The sequence below is a fragment of the Drosophila sulfurigaster genome, chromosome X (genome assembly GCF_023558435.1).
Source record: "Drosophila sulfurigaster albostrigata strain 15112-1811.04 chromosome X, ASM2355843v2, whole genome shotgun sequence".
Classification (NCBI taxonomy): domain Eukaryota; kingdom Metazoa; phylum Arthropoda; class Insecta; order Diptera; family Drosophilidae; genus Drosophila; species Drosophila sulfurigaster.
Window position 1 is genome coordinate 23,805,018 of NC_084885.1, and position 21,239 is coordinate 23,826,256.

General features: G+C 36.7%; 1 protein-coding gene across 1 annotated transcript; it reads left to right on the top strand.

The window, feature by feature from the left end:
- Window positions 1–19,867: 19,867 nt before the first annotated feature.
- LOC133848556 (achaete-scute complex protein T5) lies at window positions 19,868–21,023 on the top strand. The gene has a single exon (XM_062284178.1). The coding sequence runs from the start codon at window positions 19,960–19,962 to the stop codon at window positions 20,713–20,715; it is 756 nt and encodes a 251-aa protein (XP_062140162.1). The 5' UTR covers window positions 19,868–19,959; the 3' UTR covers window positions 20,716–21,023.
- Window positions 21,024–21,239: the final 216 nt, after the last annotated feature.

Genomic DNA, 21,239 nt, shown 5'->3' on the forward strand with positions numbered 1-21,239 from the left:
CCCTATAGAATTGCTCATATTATTAGATCAGCTTCAATTAGTTCGCATGAAGCATTTCTTTTACTATTAGCAAATGCATTTAAATGCTAGTTCTTCATAAATTGCATTTCATATTTTTTATACAATAAATTTTATTCAGTTTTAATTTCAGTTTTTCCAAAAAGTTGTCTATTAATGTTAGATGATTTTGATTTAATTCATTGATGAAAATAATAATTATAAAAACACTTTTCTCCTCCCGAATCGGTACTAAAAATGTAATGAAATTACATTTAAAATATATAATAGAGCACAAAATATACCTTATATTTAATTCAACAATGATAATAATAATTTTGAAAACGCTTTTCTCCTTAGCGTAAACGTTTTCTATCATTTCAACATGTATACTATAAATTCAAGATTTTAGTTTAATTCAATTTAGAGAATAATCTTTGAAAATGATTTTCCCTTTTTTCTATGAGCTTCGATTGAAATTCATAATTTACGCAAAAAATTCAAATCAATTTCAGCTTTTTAAAAATATGGATATTAAAGTTGAAGACTTAATTGAAATAAAAGAATAATCTTCAAAAATTTTACACTTAGTTGATTTTGACTGCTGCGCAAGCCATCAGCTTATTTCACAAACATTGCTTTTTAATTTTTCCTAAAAATAAATAAAATACAAATTTATATTTCACATATTGTCAGCTAAATCTTTAATCTATTAAAATTAAAAGCAAATTTAAGCAGCTGAATCTGTAATCACTTTTCAGTATTCCAAGAAAAGTAATATATTTTTTCAATTTTAACAAAATCAATAATAAATATAAATAACTAAATCTAAAGTTACGTATTATATTATATTCATTTTATATGCTAATATATTATTTATATCTCCTCTTTAAATTAGTTCTCTAATAATATTTTCATGTTATCAAAATCAAAAACAAAATCAACTAGCTGAATTGTTTTTTAGTAATGTAAAGTTCTTAATTATTTTATATTCCACGTGATTCTCAAAACAACTCAGTCCATTGCTTTGCTATTCAAGTTCAGTTCTCTCTAGTCTCGTCAATTCTACCCGCTTTCGGCTTTCTCTGTTTACTGGGTATCAAAACGCAGTCGCAATCTAATCGCTTGCCAAATGCCAGAAGGCAACAGTTTCATTCATTCATGAGAGCGTTTTATACACTCTTCTTTTTTCGCTGTAGTTTGAGGTTTAGAGTTTTGGTTTTGAGTTTGAGTTTGGGTTTGTGTTTGGGTTTAGGGTTGAGAGTTAGGGTTACCTTTGGCTCAATCGTTCATTGATAAAAACACAAGTGCAGCGTGCAACGTGCAACGCGAGGCAAACGCTGCGTGCGACAATCGTCATCGTGGTCAAGAGAGAGACGATAAAATGTGGCATAGCCCAAAGTCGGATATGAAATGCGGATAGGACATCAGAATCGGTCTCAGACGGAGATTCGGTTCGGTCGAGACGAGAGTTGAGAGTCGAGAGTCGGGTTTCCGATATGACAAACACGCGTGAACGAGCGATGAGAGCGAGCGTCAAACGATTTTGTTATCGTTGTCGCTCCAGCAATAACTGTTGCATGGTTTAATTAAAAGGTTATTCTTGTACTCGGCGACACGATAAAACCCATTGATAAACGACTGAAACTGTTGCTGCCGCTGCTTGTGATTGAATTGCAATTGAGTTGTTCGAAACGCAACTCGCAAACGCAACTTATCTTAAAGACTTTTCATGCCCATTTTTTCTTTCCTTTTCCTTTTCCTGTTCTCTTCTGCTTTCCCCTCTAGCGTCCAGCGTTCAGCTGCTTGCGACCTTGGCTCTGGGTCAACCGCATTCGCATTCGAAAACTGAAAGTCTGCAAAAAGCCGCAAAAGAAAAAGCTCAGACTCTCAGCTATATATTTAATTCAGTTCAATTTAGTAGCTGCCACAAGACCACAAATATGCGAGCGAGCTCTCAGCTCTCATCTCTCAGCTGCCAGGTGAGAATTGACAAATTTCCATTTCGTCAATACAATCAATGTAAATGCAGCCAGTGGGGAAACAAGTAAGAAAGCGGCTACAAAGACAACTCGACTACGTGATATGCTGTAAGTGAGTTGTGTTTGCCTTGGAATTATTTACAAAATATAATATATTTCAAATATTTCACCTATTAATAATGATTATTGATCCAGCATTTAATCAACTTACAACATATAATAAAACTACAGTCGAGTGAGATATCCGCTACCTATTTTCAATAAAAGCAAAACCGTTTGGTGTTATACTCAAAATTTACTGAATTAATACTGAAAAAACATACTAAAAATACTAACATTATACTATACAAATTTAAAAAAGAAATAAAAATCAGGAGGTACACTTCTCAAAATATACCAAATAAATACTGACAAAATGCTAGATATACTAAAAATACCAAAATGACTTTCAAAATATACCATAGAGTAAAAATATACCAACTACAACGCGTTTTTTTCTCAAAAATATACCTAAATAATGTCGTGCAGTAGTATTATCAAAATACTGAAAAATACTGCATTCACCAGAAAATACAAAAATTGCATTAAAACATAAGATATAGTAAAAATATACCTACATAAAGAAAATTCATGCGGTATAATTCTCAATATATACCGAATTAATACTAAAAAAGTAATATATATACTAAAAAATACTCTGATTACACTGAAAATATATCATAGAGGAAAAAATGTTCATTAAAAAAAGCCGTACGATATTATTATCGGAAATATATACTAAGAATACTAAAATTACATTCAAAATATAGCTTAGAGTAAACATATAAAATTATTTCATAAGTAACTTTTACAATTTTTATCCGACCGAAACAAATTTTCAGCAAACATAAAGACTGTGATGAAGATGAATGTTCTAGATCTAGATCTAGAAAAGTGTTCGTTTTTTGAGTGCATTTGCGAGATCGAAGCATGTAAATCAATGAACAGTTGAAGTCAGTCGAATAGGGCAGAATTCAAATTATATTTTGCTTACAAAATGACAGCTAACATAGTATTAATGACTAATCTTAACATTTCAATTAAAACGAAAGACAGACAAACAAACAGACTGATAAACATGCTTAAATATTTGCATTATTTTCTCAATTTTATATGATCAACATATTTCCGTGTATTATTTATAATTATAAATAAATCAAATGAACAATTTCATAGCATCTTTGTCACTTGTTGTCATTTACGTAGTAAGTGCAATTTCGTTTTCATATAAATACAAAAATCAAAATAAAATCATGCGTTTAGCTCTAGCTTTAGCTGAGTTAATCGAGTTGTAAGCATTGATATCTGTCAGTCAGTCAGTCAGTCAGCAAAACAGATGTGAGATATTATTGACAACTTTTCGCCCCAGTTGCCTGTTGTTGCCTGTTGCCAACATGAGCGCAGTGTTATTAAGCTCTTTTGGCGTGTGTAACTAGTGCATATTTGTTTGGGGCTCTCTGATAAAGCCTCACACCTCTGTTGAACTGGAAGCATGCCACGGACGAGTTGTTGTTGTTGTTGTTGTTGTTGTTGTTGGTCATCAAGGCCGTTACACAAAAAACCGCTTTCAATTAAACTGGAGCACACTTTTGCCTGCGGTCGATCATCATCTGGCCGATGACGATGATGAAGATGACGACGACGCCGACGACGAACGTATGAAGCTGATGATGAAGTTGCCTTGCGGCTGCGCCCAGAGTGAAAATGAATTTCCAATGGGGCCGAAGGCAAAACACAAAAACCCAAAAAAAAAAAAAAAAAAAAAGAGTAAGAAAGAAAAAAAATGACCAGGGAGACTCCACTTGATCATCCCAGAAAGCGAGGGAAAAAAAACAGGTAGTTATTCACTTTTACCCGGCGATCGATGGATGGATCGGAGCGATCGCAGCGATCGAAGCAATTGCCACTGTCGCATCAGAAGTGCGTTTAAAAATATTGAAATTGAAACTCTTCGATGGAAAGTTATTGACGATGATCGGTAGCCAGCAGCAGCCAGAAGCGAGCAGCAAGTGCAGCAGCAGCTACTTGATGATGATGGTCGCAGATTATGGGGCGGCAATCTAGCCATTGATAACATACTTACTTGCGACCTATAGGCGGCCAATTAGTTCAACTTTTAAACTGAAAACTGAAAACTCAAGCTGCACATAAATGGGAACGTGCAAATGCGCCAAAACGAAATTGAAAGACGAGTCGAAAAGACTCGACAGAGAAATTAGGCACAATCCAATCTCACTTCTCTCTTTTTCTCTCAGCGCAGAACTTGACTTACATTGTAAGCAAACAACTCGTTTTAATTTTTTGTTCTTAATAAGCAACTGCAACTAAAAAAGCAGAACGGAACTTGACAATCATCGTATGCGAATCGAACTTTAATTAGAGCACACAACAACGCTCTTAAGGAAGTCATTTGCATATTCTGCTGCTGATGATGATGAACCACAAAGCCAATTGCAATTGGCAATTAATCAGTTGAAGTTGATGTTTTATGAGTGAAATTAAGAATTGTACTTGGCTATAAATATGACTCTCAAATACAAATTAAACTACATGACATTTCCACAACACATAATATTAATGATGTACAATCTAAAAACGTTTAATAGATAGACAACAGATGAATATGTAAGTAAAATTGTATTATAACTCAATAAGCAACATCTTCTTAATTTCATTTTGAATTTTGTACAAAAATAGTGTGATAGCTTTCGATATATTTTGGTATATCTTTTCAGTATATTAATTTGGTATATATTCAAGAATGACAAGTAACAGTCGAGTGCTTCACTATGAGATAGTCACTAATATATGAAGCTTCAGGTATATATTAGTATTTAAAAATGAGAAGCTACAGTCGGATGTGCTCGATGAAGCTTCAGGTCTAATTTAGTATTTGTGCAGTATATTAATGTGGTATGTTTTTAATATATCTTTCTGTATATTTTTGCATTTGTTCAGTATATATATATATATTTATATATTTAAGAATATCAACCTACATTCAAGTGTGCTAAGAATAACAACCTACTTATTCTTAATAGAAACAAAAAGGTTGCAGTATTATTCCTAAAATATTGAAATGTATATGGTATGATCTATATCGATATACTATTACGTTGAAAATATACGAAAGAGTAAACAAAGATTACCAAATAAATCAACTAAAACTCGATTCTAGCAGCCACATTTTGTAATACAACGTTTTCGTCTTTAAAATTGTATGTTACATACATTTTAACTAATCACAATCAAAATGTAGTGCATCGAAAAATAATTGCTATGTAGTAAACCGAACAAACACCCAAATAAATTTGCTTAAATCTTATCATTTATGTATTATTCTTTATTTATTTATAAATAAGTTAGCCCAAATGGAAATGTTGCAATTCAACTGAAGCGAATAAGTTTATCATATTGAGTTACCAATAATGAACAAATTGTTGAATTATTTAAAAATAAATGTACTAAGCTGTTATCAAATAATAATAATAATAATAATATGCTTAAAGTTGCACTAAAATTTAAACGCGTAGGTCGTAGGCACTGCTATTTCAAAGTTCACAGCTGTATATGCTTTTCAATATTTTAAAATAACATATAACATGGGGAATTAAAAGTTTTCTGTCATTCTCTTCGTCATAGAATTTAATTATTATCCTTAGATAGATAGATTGTAAATAAATAAAAAATATATATAACATGGGTAAAATAAAGCAACGAAAATGTAGAAAAAGGTGAAATTAGTAGTAAATTTATAAAATGTTTATTGCTTTTCAAACTGTATTTTCAATTCAACTGCACTTCTTTAAAATGCTTCAATTCTTCTTCAATGTTTGTGGTGCAACAACCTTGCGCGTATTTTGTTGCACGCGTCTAATAAAAGCCGCAAAAGCCGCCGCAAATTGAGCCGAGATTGCAACGCAAGCGGAGACAGGACAGGACAGACAGTTGGCTACTGTTTTACTGTATTGTTGGTGCCACGATTTGTTGCAAGTTCGTTGCTTGGATTGTTGGTGGCGTGTCGTGACCCGCTTGTAATGGATTTTCAGTTACGCGCGGATTGCGTGCGACTTGTTGCCCTCTTCCTCCCCTCTCCCCTCTCCCTCCTCCCCTCCTTTTGGAGGTCGCTCCACAGTTGCAGTTGCAGCTTCAGGTGCAGAGTCAGAGTCAAAGATTCGAAGTCATCGTCATCGTCTCGTTGCGTGTCGTTGGCATTTGGCCGAAGGGGAAAACAGGGCCACAATTGCTTGGGCCCACAATTTGTTAACAATTAGCGCTCGGTCTTGGCCCCAGTACTCAACTCCCTACCCCCTCTCTTTCCCCCCCTCCTCCTGCTCTGCTTTGCGTGCGTTCTCTAAGCTGCAAAGTTGGCGCTACACTTGTTGTCTTTGGGCCAAAGCCCTTTTAAGGCGGCCACATTAAGAGAGCCGCATTCCGCGTTGCTGCAACGTTGCTGCAACGTTGCTGCTGCCTTGCTGCCTCGTTGTGTGGTCTCCTCTCCATATTTGGGGGCCGAGAGTCGAGTGTTCGTACACTAAGTTGCCATATCATATCAATCATGGCGTTGTCCTTTCCATATGCTAATGATGGCAATTAATCAATGAGAATCAGTTAAGACTGACGCAACGGCAAAGCAGAGACAAACTTGCACATGAAACGAGAATCAAAGACAAAGACAGCAACAGCAACAGCAACAGCAACAGAGAGCGAAAGATGCACGCAATCGGCTCATTGAGGGGCATGCAACATAGCTGTCTGTCTGTCTGTCTGTCCGCTGTCTGTTTGCTTGTTGCTGCTTCTAATGATGTGCTAAGCTGCAAATATTAATTGCAATGCTGACTGACCCACATTTAATTGGCAAATGAGACACAGAGAGGCGAGGCGAGGCGAGGTCAGCGAGGATCACTTTGGTAGCAAGAGGAAGAGCTCAGGGTTCATTAAGGAGTAGCTACATTACAGGTGAGATCAGGCAGCGGCAAGCAGCTATTTCAGCTGGATTTTCAGCTTGAATTAGTTGTGGATCTATTAAAATAACAGCTAAAACGTGTTTGTAGTTAGCCAGAAGAAATTTGGCGCAGATATATATTTATTTTATTATTATTTATGATGCAGATTTATGAGTGAATAAAAAAAACAGCGATAAGACAATTAAACGTTTTTGGCATAAATATGTACATATATATATTTAAAGAATTCAATATGAAGCTTTCGGTATATTTTACTATTATTATATAATATTTGTATGAATAACAATCCACAAGACATCAGCTACTTATTTATCAATAAAAGCTAAACATTGCAAAGCATAAATATTTCAGAAAGTATCGAAAGTAGAAAAGAAAAGAATAACTTAACTAGAATTATTCACATTTTATAAAGAGTTTTCTAGAATGGTATAGTATTCATTTACTACGTACTTATATCTATGTGTTCATTAAGTTCTAAAAAGAAATTTAATACATATAATCGATATAATAAAAAATAGTTTTGAGTACACCAAAAATATACCGCAAAAATACCAGAATATATTGAGGGTTTTTCTATTTTCATTAAGTACCAGAAATAAATTTAATGAATATAATCGGGATAGTAAATGGAATGGAAAAATTTATAAAAAGTAAGAATATTAGTGTCGAGTTAGTCGACAATTAAACCATATTTTACAAATATACTAAAAATATACCACAAAAATACCAGAATATACTGAAGATATATTTGATATACCACTTTATCGATATATCAGATATAGCCTTCGGTATATTCGAGTATTTTTGTGGTATATTTCTAGTATCCTACATTCGATATATACCATAAAGTGCAAAATATACCAAATATTTACCGAATATCTCGGGTATAAAAATTGCAGTAATACAAATTTTGAAGTCAGCTGCAATTGTCTTTGCAAATTTGTCAGCCAAAAGTGGCTTGTTTCGATTTAGAGTCAGCTAGAAAAAGAGCTAAAGAGTCAGCTAGAAAAAGAGCTAAAGAGTCAGCACTGTTCTAGCCTAGACCCAACAAGGATTAGCTTGGGCTCACTTCAGGGCTGGATTCGCACACAGCGGGTGATCTAGTTATCGAGAGCTGCTCTACACTACTTGCCTCGCCTCGTTTCGCCTCGTTTCGCCTCATCTCTGAATATAATGTTGTGCTCTAATTAGCCACTGACCCGGGGGCACAGCCCACTTTGTTGGCATTGCACGTGGCAGGCAACGTGCAACGGGCAACAGGCAAAACAGGCAACAGGCTACGACTTCGTCTTCGGCTATGGCTCATTACGCCATCATTTTGCTCGCTGACAACTCCCAAAAACCAGTTGGCATCAACAACACATCACAGCAGAGCAGAGCAGAGCAGAGTCTGTTGCAGTGGCATGCAAATAATATAAGTTACTATGTCAGCGCGCGTTGCACGTTGCAACAGGTGAAATTGTCGCCGTGCGCCCCAAGTTTCAGTCAAAGTCGCAGTCTCCGTCTCAGTCGATCTCTGTTCCACACTTTGATACAAAAAAAAAAAATCAAAAAAAAACCAGTGTAAAGTGAACAGTGGCAGGGGCAGCCAGTCAATGTCAAAGTGCTGCCTGGTTGCCTTACAACAAAGTTAATTGCGCTGCACGCGCACGCCACAGGCCAGACGACTAACTTCAACTCCAACTCCAACTCGAACTCGAAGCCAAGTCAAGCTAAAGCAAGCCAACAAGTCGCGGGCCAAGACGCGTGTGTGCCATATCAAGTTTCCGTGTCAACTTGCCCCAGCCACCGCCGCACAGTGGGCAAATACCTACAATACTAACCATCAAAATCTTGAGACGAAGTTCAACTAATTTTAATTAAACGAACGTTGATAGAAAATATATTTATGTATAGGCTCGCTACCCTTAGGGTTGAAGGGTATTATAAGAAGAAGGCATATATTCTTGATTATGTCCGTCTGTTTGGTATATTTTACACTTTAAGGTATATTTAAAACTTGGTACTTTATCAATATACCATATATAGTATTTGGTATATGCTTAGTATTTTTGCGGCTTATTTTAAAATAAATATGGTTGCGATTAGTTCAAATGTGTAGAAGTTAACATAGTTAAGATGGGTAAAAACGAACTTAGTTTCTTTGGCTGATAATATAGTATATTTTTCACTATGTGGTATATATGGTAACACTATGTCAGTATACCAAATAAAGCCTTTGGTATATTTTAGTATTTTTAGGTTATATTAATATAGTATATTTTATACATATTAACAATGTTGTAGTATATCAATATACCAAACATATATCTTGGTATATTAATAGTATTTTATGGTATATTCATTTGGTATATTTGATAATGTAGTACTATATCAATATACCTTATGTAGCCCAATGTATATTATTGTTATTATTTCTGTGGTATATTAATTTGGTATATTTTTTAATGTAGTACCATATCTGTATACCAAATATAGTCCTTGGCATTTTGTTTTAGTATTTTTGAGGTATAGCGAATTACGCTATATATTTAAAAATATAGTATTATATTGGTTGGCCAAAAAGTCTTGTGGTATTTTTATTGAATTTTCAATTGTTCATAAAATTGGTTAGAATAATGCGATTTAAGTCAAATATGCGCCGTTTTGTTCGATGACGAGTTCCCAACGAGATGCCAACTTCATAATGCCCCTCTTATAGAAGCTCGCTTTTCTATTGGCAAAAAACTCGGAGAGCCAATTTTCACAGGACTCTCTTGTGACCAATTTCCGACTACCAAGGTCGTTCGCCATGGACAGAAATAGGTGGTAATCACTTGGTGCGAGATCCGGACTATACGGTGGATGCAAAAGAACCTCCCATCCGAGCTCCCGGAGCTTCTGGCGCGTCACCAAAGATGTGTGTGGCCTGGCGTTGTCCTGATGGAAGACAATTCGGCCTCTGTTGATCAAAGATGGACTCTTCTGCATGAGTGCTGCATTCAAGCGGTTAAGTACAGGTCCGAATTGAGCGTTTGGCCATAGGAGAGCAGCTCATAGTGGATGATTCCCTGCCAATCCCACCAAACACACAGAAGAACCTTCCTGGCCGTCAATCCAAGCTTGGCCACCGTCTGGGCAGCTTCACCGCTTTTCGACCACGACCGTTTGCGCTTCACGTTATCGTAAGTGATCCACTTTTCATCGCCAGTCACCATCCGCTTCAAAACGGGTCGATTTTGTTGCGATTCAGAAGCGATTCGCATGCATCCATACGGCCAAAAATGTTTTTTTGCGTCAAGTCGTGTGGCACCCATACATCTAGCTTTTTTTTTAATCCAAGCTTCTTCAAATGGTTTAAAACGGTTTGATGACTCATGCCAAGCTCTTGGCCGATGCTACGGGTGCTACTATGCCGATCTCTTTCGATCAATTCGGCGATTTTATCGCAATTTTCGACGACAGGCCTTCCGGACCGTGGCGCATCTTCGACCACCTCTGCACCAGAACGAAAACGTTGAAACCATCGTTGTGCGGTGGAAATGGAAACTGTATCGGGTCCATAAACTGCACAAATTTTATTGGCAGCATGAGTTGCATTTTTGCCTTTATCGTAGTAGTACTGTAAAATATGCCGTATTTTCTCTTTATTTTGCTCCATGTTTGTGACGCTATAACTCACGAACGACTCAAGACAAACAACAATAAATCAAACACGTGTTAGCGCGGGAAAAGAGCTTTCCAAAAAGGTATCGCATGAACCGATTCGATAAATAGAACTAGAACTACGCGCTTGCAAAGACACCTATCGGAAATACCGCAAGACTTTTTGGCCAACCTAATATTAGTATACCAAATAAATGCGTTGATGTATTTTAGATTTTTTTTTGGTATATTAACTTAGTATATTTTAAGAATAATATGCCGAGCTTAGCTTTTATTCAAAGCGGGTAGCGAGCATTTCACAGTCGAGCACACTCAGCTGTAGCTTTCTTGCCTGTTTGTTTTTTGTTGAACGTCGTTAAATTTTACAGAAACACTATACTTTATTTTTCAAGCTTGTTTCAAGTGCTTTTGCACCACTGTGCAGCGGTGGCAACTGCCACCGTCGTCGTCATCGTCGTCGTCGTGGTTGTCATTAGTCTGCTGCACTTGCCGTTGTAATTGTGACAGGAGCAACGAGCACGGATCGCCAAAGGCTCGGCCACTGGCTGGCAAATATAGACCAAAGGGGGAGGCACACACATACAGTCGAGAGAAAGGGCAAACGAAGGGGAAGGGGAAGGGGAAGGGGGGCCAACAGGGTTACCGCAACGTGATCGTGATGTGCCAGAAGCTGATTTCAGCGCGGCTACCGATAAGCGGCAACGGCTTGCGACTTGCGACTTGCGACTTGCGACTGACAGACGCGTTGATTGGTTTTGTTGAAGAGGATGAAGACAGTGTGGCAACAAAGGGCGTAGACAAAGGGGAGGTGCACAGAGGGGGAGACGGTTGCACGACATGTAAATTGCTGGCCGAATAACGAAAACTGGTACAATTTTCGTTTGGTAATTTTTTTTTCGTCGTCGTCGTCGTCGTCGTCGTGTTGTTGTTGTCATTATATGTTGTTGATTATAATTCGTTGATAGTCACAGCAGGCACGCCCCCTGCCCCTTGCCCCTTGCCCCTTGCCCCTTGCCCCATGCCCCATTTGACAAGTTTTTGCATAATTGCCGAACGTTCGCTTGGATATATGTTTTTTTTTTTTTTGGGGGCCATTCATAAATTCAGGCAAACAACTCATAAATACTATCGATATATCGCAGCATCGATAGCATTGAGGCAAGGTGTTGGCCATACAATCACACGGAGCGGGAGACGAACGATCGAACGATCGATCGATCGATGTGAAGAAGAAACCTCTCTGTGCTCTGCTGCTCTCGTTGATTTAATGCAATGCGAAAACAAATTGTTATGTTGGGGCCGCAACGTGGCCGCAATTAATCAAAGTTCTCGCATTACAATTAATCAAAAATCGCAGAGCAACCTCTATATATGTATTCCCCTCCTTCATCTTCTCCTCTTTTCTCTCGCGTTGTAGCCATAAATATCATTGCGAATGTTGTGGCCAATAGAATTGGCGGCGGCGTCAAAATGCGCACCTTAGAAGCCGCTTTCGAAGCAGCCGCTGACAGGCGCACATAAATCAGTTCAAGCTGTTGCTCTTTCCTTATCTCTCTCTCTGTCTCTCTCTCTCTCTCTCTCTTGCGAGTGGGTGTCACTCTGAAGTTTGCTGTGCTTTTGCGGCTTTTGCGCTTTCAAGTGAGCATCAACCAGGCGGCAATTTGATGGCCATGAACAGTTGACAGTCGAGATGTCAACAATTCGATCATCAACAGAACGAGAAGGCAAGCGAAACACACACAAAATCAAAAACAGAGAGGGAAGAAGAAAAAGAAAGAGAGAGAGAGAGAGATATTGGGAGGAAGTTCGGCATCAGTAATGAAAAGTTAAAGACGAGACATTGAGTTACTGATTTATATATGAAGAAGTTTTTAGATTCTATTGCATAGTTGAAGGTTTTGTTAATCGAAGATTAAATTTTAGATTTGCAGTTGTATACAGCAAAAACTACAAATATTTTCTATTATCAAGTCTAAGATATGATATGCTTATTATAATGAATATGTTTATACAAAATGTTGGAATAGTTACATAAGTGAATTCACTCAAATTCCATTTAAAATTACTAGAGTAGAAATACTGTGACCTTTTTCAATAAAACCATATTCTAAAAATATACCAAATATATACCACAAAAATACTAGCTACGGCTACCTCGATTTTAATGTAACCATATTCTAAAAACATACCAAAAATGTACCGAAAAAATACTAAAACATAACAAACGATATATTTTTGGTACTAATATCGATAATGTTCATACAAAATACACAAAAGAGCACAAAACTTCCAGATTGCCCGCTAAAAATATAGCTAAATTATACCAAACATATACCGAAAAAATACCAAGATATATCGCATTCTATATTTGGTATATTGTATATTGTACTACATTCCATACAACTATATTCTGAAAATATACCTAAAAAATACTGAAATATACCAAAGACTACATTTGGTATATCGATATTGTAATTTATTAAAAATATACGTACAAAAGATCGCAAAATAGTTCAGATTGCCAGCTAAAACAACTAAGAACCGATTGCCGTAGACGTTTTTTAGCTATACGAACGTATTTGTTATTTAAATTACTCTAAAAATGTATCAGGTATACAAAAATATTCAGTTATATCAAATAAAGAAATAACTAGTATTTAAATCGGTGCCTCAAATTATTCAATATATTTCTATGCAATAAGTGAAATCACATTGAATATTATTAAAAAAAAAAGTCCATTATTGAGTCGCTGGCCTCAGCAGCTAGAACTCTCTTCAATGTATAATATCATTTAGAATTTAATACTAATTTTAGTATATTAAATAAATGTAAAAAGTCAATTTTTATTCGATATTATTTAGCAAATAAATAAACAACTTATATGGGAATTTTTGAACAGTCGTTTTAAACTAAACATAAGAAATCAAGAGTACATCTTTTTCCACTTAAACAAATTCAATAAAGAAAAAAGAATTTAAGGAACATAAAATGAACAGCACCATATAAGCCACCATATCAGATTGAAACCTAAATCGTTTGACCAAACTAAGTATTTATTATTATCATTAAAGCATAGATTACAAATGAATTTATAATCTAGTGTTAAGTTCCAAGCGCTGGCTGCTTTGGCTTTTAGTTAGAAACAAACTAAGTATTTATACGCATTGATCTTCAAATGAATGAAAAGTGAAATAAAAATTGCTTTTTAATTTGATTCGTTTCATTTTGAAAACGTGATCGTGTTTTTTACTTGATGAGGAATGCACTTATAATTCAAGCACTTTTACTCGCACTTATGATAATAACTGAGTGTCGCTGTCAGTCTTCGTGTATTTTGTGTGGTCAAAAATCGAAAATCGAAAGATCGCTGGCGATCGATTGCATTGATGTCCTGTTGCCTGTGGCCGGCAACAGCAACAGCAACAACAACAACAGCAACAACGACAACAACTGAAACAGCGACAAGGACTGAAGTGAAGTCAGTTGGGCAACATACATCGACATCAAGAGGCGCATTACATTGAAAACTCAAAATGACACAGTCGAAATGTGATTAACATTCAACTTATGCAAAGTGCAGTAATGACAACAACAACAACAACAGACGCAGAAGACAACAACAACAACAACAAGAAAAACACGTGGCAGCTCGACCTTGGCTTGGGGCGCGTCAAAATTCGTACCGCAAAGTGTCTGAAAGTTAACAAAAATATCGAAAAAAGAAAAACAACATCGAGAGTTGCAGAACTGCAGTCGCAAAAGAGTTCCAGGAGCCGCTTGGAGACAGTTACAGACGGAGAGAGAGAGAGAGAGAGAGCAAGAGAAGGAGGAAAGAGAGGAAAGACAACAACAAAAAAGAGAAACAGAAAATGATGATGCGATGTCAAGTTATTGACAGGCCCGAGTCGATATTAATGACGACTTCATTCGCGGATATTGCGATTGCCATTCGCAGTCGCCGCTTCTTAAGGTTCGAATCCATTCGCATCGATTCACATTTCGAATACGAATACAAATACGAATACGAATACGATTTCATTTCATTTCTTTTTTGGCATCGCGTTTTGTTGTTTGTTGTTGCCTCCGTCTTGCTAGCAATTACTGTTCGATTCAGGGATCAGAATTCGAAGTCTAGTCTGCTAGGAGTTTCAATCTCAAGTCTCCGTGTCTCGGTGTCTCACTCTCACAATTATTTCGCCATCCCTTTCGCTCTGCGCTCTGCGCTCTCGAGTTTCCAGTTGCCAGTTTCAGTCCCATATTTAAGCCAACATGTCAACATAATTTATATTAAATTTTTGTGTCAGATAATGATAGCGCCTGCTGCCGATCGCAAAATATATCTGCATGCGCTGCCCTCAACTCTTCTCTTCTCTTCTCTTCTCTGCTCTTATCCTCTTCTCTCTCCTTCTCTTTTCTTGTTATTGTTGCCTCCACAACAGCTTTTTTTTATTTTCCTTCCCAGCCAAGTCTCTGCTCTTCCAGCTTCTCACCTTACCACCATGAAACGGTGGCGGCATCCACAGTTGTTGATTATGGCCCCGTCGCAATCTTCTCTGCTCTGGTGGCAACAACAGCTAACCGAGGCAACTTGCCACAGACTTTTGCTAAATGAAATTCAAAAATCCTCGCATGGATAAAAGTTAAAAGTTTAATGTATGCCATTTAATGTTTAATTTAGCTGTCTTCTATTAATGTTGTGACTTGCCATTATAAAATTATAATTTAGAAAGAATACTAATATATAAAGCATAATTGGAAGCACTAACTTTAAAAGCATACTGGAATAATTTGGCAAAATAATGAGAAACAACTCTGAGTAAATTCTTCAGATTTCGGTATACAAACTATTTAAACATGTTTAATTATTAAACAAGTAAGAAAGCTACAGTCGGGTGTCCTTAACTGTGAGATACCCGCTACTCATTGTGAATACACTATTAATTTAAAAATATACCAACTTAATACTGCAAAAATACTAAAAATATACCAACGGCTACATTTGGTATATGGATATATTACTACATTTTGAATACAAGCAAAAGAGTGAGGTATTAATTTAAAAAATATACCAACTTAATACTGCAAAAATACTAAAAATATACCAACGGCTACATTTGGTATGGATATATTACTACATTTTGAATAAAAGCAAAAGAGTTCGGTATTAATTTAAAAATATACCAACTTAATACTGCAAAAATACTAAAAATATACCAAAATGCTACATTTTATATATGGATATATCACTACATTTTGAGTACAAGCAAAACAGGGCGGTATTAACTTGAAAATATACCAACTTAATACTACAAAAATACTAAAAATATACCAAAGGCTACATTTGGTATATGGATATATCACTACATTTAAAATATACCATCAGTATATTATATACCAGATTTACTGCCAAAGCTACAGAGACCTGTAGGGAATAGGCGTAATTTGCCCATACAAAAGTTTTTCTGAAAAATCGTATACATATTTTTATCCGATTCTCAGGAATCACAAATAATATAGTTATTATTGTCTACAACAAAATTCGCGACTCTAGCTTCAAAATAACGCTTGTTACTCGATTATTGTCAATTTGCGGAGGCGGAAGTGGGCGTGGCAAAAAATTTAAACAAACCTGATCTGTGTGCAAACAGCTCAAATAGTGTCGAAAAATATTTATAGCTCTATCTCTTATAGTCTCTGAGATCTAGGTGTTCATACGTACGGACAGACAGACGGACGGACAGACGAACATGTCTAAATCGTCTCGCTGATCATGAATATATATACTTTATGGAGTTGGAGATGCTTTCTTCCTTCCTACATTTCTTGCCAGTACAAAGTTAATAATAAGGAAGAGCATTCAAGTGTCGTACACTCAACAAAAAAAAAAGGGGGAATATATGCTGGCGGCTTTTGTGGCCTGTTCAGGCGGCATTAAGCGTGCCGAACCGGCCTGCTTAACGTTCGAATGAAACGCGAAATGCTAAAAACTTAAAAATAATTTACAATTTATATGAGAGAGCAAGTGAAGTAAGTGAGAGAGAGAGAGGGAAGAATCTCAGGATCGATACGATCCTTTCACTGTTGCACAGCGAATGTCTATTGCATCAACAAGGATTCGCTAAGGTCGCCAAAGGACGAAATACAGATTAGAAGTGAAGGAAAGGGAAATTGTGACCATCTGACCATCTGGTTGACTCTTTGATTGAATACTATTATATATAGTATAGAATATATGCAATCTCTGTGTCACAGTGTTGGAATCTCCCGCTGTTGAAGCTGCCAAGCAGTGCCAAGTGCTAAATGCTAAATGCAAACGCAGCATGCGCCGCATGAGCTGTGATCTGATGTCCAGTTTGACACGGTTGGCATAGCGTGCAACCAGAGGATGTCATAAAAGGTCAACAACAGCACGAATGCCAAATGTTCAAATGCTGCAAATGCTGAAATGCTGAAATGCTGAAATGCTAAAAATCGTAAATGAGCTAAATGCTTTCAAAATGCTTTCGAGTAGCCTTCGTTAGTGTTGTCACAAGGTTGCGTTGCATAGAGAGAGAACGTTGCTCATAAAGGACAACGAGGCATTAGAAGTGTTAATAGAAAACTGCCTCCGGCGGGTCGAGGTGTCGAACCGTCGAGCAGCAGGAGCAGACCTTGAGTTTCCTTCAGTCTGCTGTCTGCTGCTGTCTTGGGTCTAATTTATAGCTAGACTGAAGAGACGGCGGCTATTAATGCATTAAACGTCTTCGTTGCCACTTTTTGGGGCGGAGGAGAGAGAAAGGGAGCACTGAAATGGCAGGCGAAGAAGGAGCAGTGATCGTAGCCACACGACCGCAAAAACGCGAAGCCGAAAGCCAAGTTAACCGGTTCACAGCGCGGCACGCGACAGCGAGCAGAGAGAGAGAGAAAGACAGAGAGCTAGAGAGCGAAAGAGAGCAAAAAGTGAGAGAGCGACATCAAGCTGTAGGGCTGGCAATATAATCACAGGAGCAGCTGCAGCCAAGCTAAAAGATCACAGCGCCAACTTCAACTTCCACTCGAAACTACGAACTATGAAATGCAGCTCAAACTCTGTGAATAAACGCAGCTCAAACTTTATGAATCAACTCAGCTCAAACTCTGTGAATAAACGCAGCTCAAACTTTATGAATCAACTCAGCTCAAACTAAAAATAAATTGCGAATTCAACTCCAACTTCAATTCAAATTCCAACTTCAACTTCAACTTCAATTCCAACTTCCTTTCCAGCTACAACTCCATTAGACAGCTCAAATTGGAGTCAAAATCAGCAAGAAAGAGAGCAAACAGAACTCTGAAAACTGACTAAAAGAAACTCGATCTCAACTTCCACTCAAAATGAGTTTTACTCTACTGTAAACTGAGAAAAAAGAACATGCTCAGAACTCAATGTTCAAGTGCAGCTCAAAAGCGAGAGAGAACTCAGCCTGCAGAAACTGAATGAAGCACGAATATGTGAACAAGTGAAAGAAGATTCGACGTAATAACAACATTAAGAGCAATAAATATTGAGGACTGAAAATAATAGTTAAACAACTAATTTGAAATACTTGAGTAGAAGAAGTATTTAAGCATTAAGTAAAATAATAATATTTATTTCTGTTATAATAACAAATTTGTAAAGCATTAAGTTGACAAATAACATCAATCTCATTAAGAAATAATATCAATCTCTATTAAAATAATAGATTAATAAAGCCGAGTCGAAGGCCCCAGCAGCCAGTACTCTATTCTCTATTTAAATGTAGTATTAAATACTCGATATAATATAATAAATAGAATAAATAAAAAAAAAATGATTAAAGCATTTGTGTAAAGAAATAATACCAACTTCAATTAAAACAATCAAATTTCAAAGCATGTGAGTAAAGAAATGTTATCAATCTCTATTATAATAATCACTCACTAAAGCATTAAGTACAAAAAATAATTTCAGTCTATATCATAATAATCAATTATTAAAGCATTTGAGTGAAGAAATAATATTAATCTCTATTACAAACACCTAAATATTAATGCCTTAATAACCACAAGGATATTTGTCGTTCTGGCTCATTTCTTTGCAATAAGGAATGGTATTCAATATTTCAATAAAATAATAATAACAATATTAATAATATCCAAAGAAGCGAATGGAGATTGATACCAGTTTCTTTTGCAATTTGCCAATTTTATTGGCATGCTTTTTTTCTTGATTTTGATAATGATTGTATAGACTAGAATTAAATAATGCAATTGAATCATATAGCTAGACTAACAAAGGTCTTCAGACTATTCATTATTGGAATATTTCCAGCATATTTCCTAGTTCATTCTCAACAACAATGTTCAACTAACATAATCTCTCAATCTAGAGATTTAAAAAAAGTATTAAAAATTATTATAAACTTTGCTTTCACATTTGTTATTACAAGTTAAGTGTAATATAAATAAATAAACGAAAATGTCAATATCTAATAATAATTAGCTTGAGAGCAATCTTGCATTGAAAACTTGAATGCGAAAATTATTGAACAATAAGTGAAGGCATCAAAGACTAAATAAAAGAAGTAAAAAAAAAAAACTAAAAAAGCAAATAAGGAAAGCGAATAGTTATATAAATATATTTACAAATGTTTATATATTTTGTAATAATGCAAATGCCTACAAATTATTGTATAATTATGAATATACATGAAAGCAATTATGAATATAAAGAAAGCATGTATTTAAATGTAAAAGCCTAAAATGATGTTACACACAGTAAAATGAAATTGCTAAAGCAAAGACAGTGTGAATTTTAGATAGAAATCAAAGAAATGAGCTAAGGACTTACAACCGAAGATATCTTACGACTGAGTGTGAGTGCAAATGCAATGTGAGCGAACTGAGCCAAAGAGAGAGATGCAGAGAGAGAGAGTGAGAGAGAGAGAGAGAGAGAGAGAGAGAGAGAGTGAGGGAATGAGTCGAGTGATTCAATGAGCTGAGTGAGCGAGTAAAACAAGTGAGTGAACAAACTGACTTGCTGATCCTTGAGTGATGCTGCCTTTTATTGTTGACTGCTGCTGCTGCTGCTGCGGTCGTTGTTGTTGTTGTCGTTGCTGGGTTTGCACCTTTTGGTCAGGTAGGCAGGTGAGATTTGAGAATCGAGCAGAACCGAGAGATGCGCTGCTGCTGTCGAAGGGGGCTGCAGCCCTATAAAAAGAGAGCACGGCGCAGGGAAGGGCATCAGAACAGCGACAGCGTTCGCAGGGGCAACAACCACAAAAGTCGTCTCTACATTCTAACTATATACTCTATACACTCTCTATACTCTACAACTAACTATTTAACAATGGCATTGGGCAGCCACAAGCAACACTATCAGCATCAGCTTGCGCCATACACCAAGCCAAGCTATCATCATCATCATCATCATCATCAGCAGCAACAGTCACATCAGCAACCGCAACAGCAACAACATTTCGAACTTTCCGATGATTCGCTGGATGGCAGCGAGCAGCAATCGATGCTGGTTGGTGGCGCCTCCGTTGTGCGTCGCAATGCACGCGAACGCAATCGTGTCAAGCAGGTGAACAACGGCTTTAGCCAACTGCGTCAGCACATTCCCGTTGCCATCATCGCTGATCTGAGCAACGGGCGACGAGGCATCGGACCCGGTGCCAACAAGAAGCTGAGCAAAGTGAGCACACTGAAGATGGCTGTGGAGTACATTCGACGTTTGCAGCGACTCATCGATGACAACGATCAGCAGCAGCAACAGCAGCAGCAACAACAGCAACAACAGCAGCAGCAACAACACTTGAGCTACCAGCAACAGTTGCAGCAACAGCAACATTTCTATGCGCTGCAACAGCAACTGCAAATGATTTCGCCCAGCGGCAGCTGCAGCTCTTCCACTTCCACATCCACCTCCACTTCGACTTCATCCTCCGCCAGCAACTATTATGGCACGCCAGCAGCAACACAACTGAAGCAGGAGACAACAGCCAACAGCAGCTACGAAGATTATCGCAACAATTCGTGCAGCTCGGGCGCCGAGGATGATGACATCCTTGACTACATCTCACTCTGGCAGGACGATCTCTAGATCGTTGAAATAGCAGCCAACTTATTGCTACAACTAGTCACACTGCCACGCCCACCATCGACAACAACAACAACAACAACCACTGACAAAGTATTACCTCAGCAACCACAAAGTATTTTATTTATTTGCATTTTTTTTTTTTCAAAGACTTTTGTACAAATTATTTTTAAGAGAGAGAGAGCGCTGTTTTGTGCCTGTGTTTATATTTTTATATAGTTTATAAGGCTTAGTTTAATATGGAAGACAATTTAATATTTAAGTTAATTTTTTTTCAAACAAACATGGAGGACATTAAACTGATAGCTATAGCTAAAAACAATTTTTAAAAAGAATTTACAAATTTGGTTTCTGTTTGGGGCTGGGGAAGAATTTTAAAAGAATTCAAAAAAGAATTTTGAATTATTTGTTTAAAGTAAAGGTAAAGTAAAAGTAAAGGTACTTTTACTACTTTCTGCTTTGACTGTTCATTCTACGAATTGATTTTTAAAGAAATTTTCATTTCATTACAAAACTAATTTATAAAT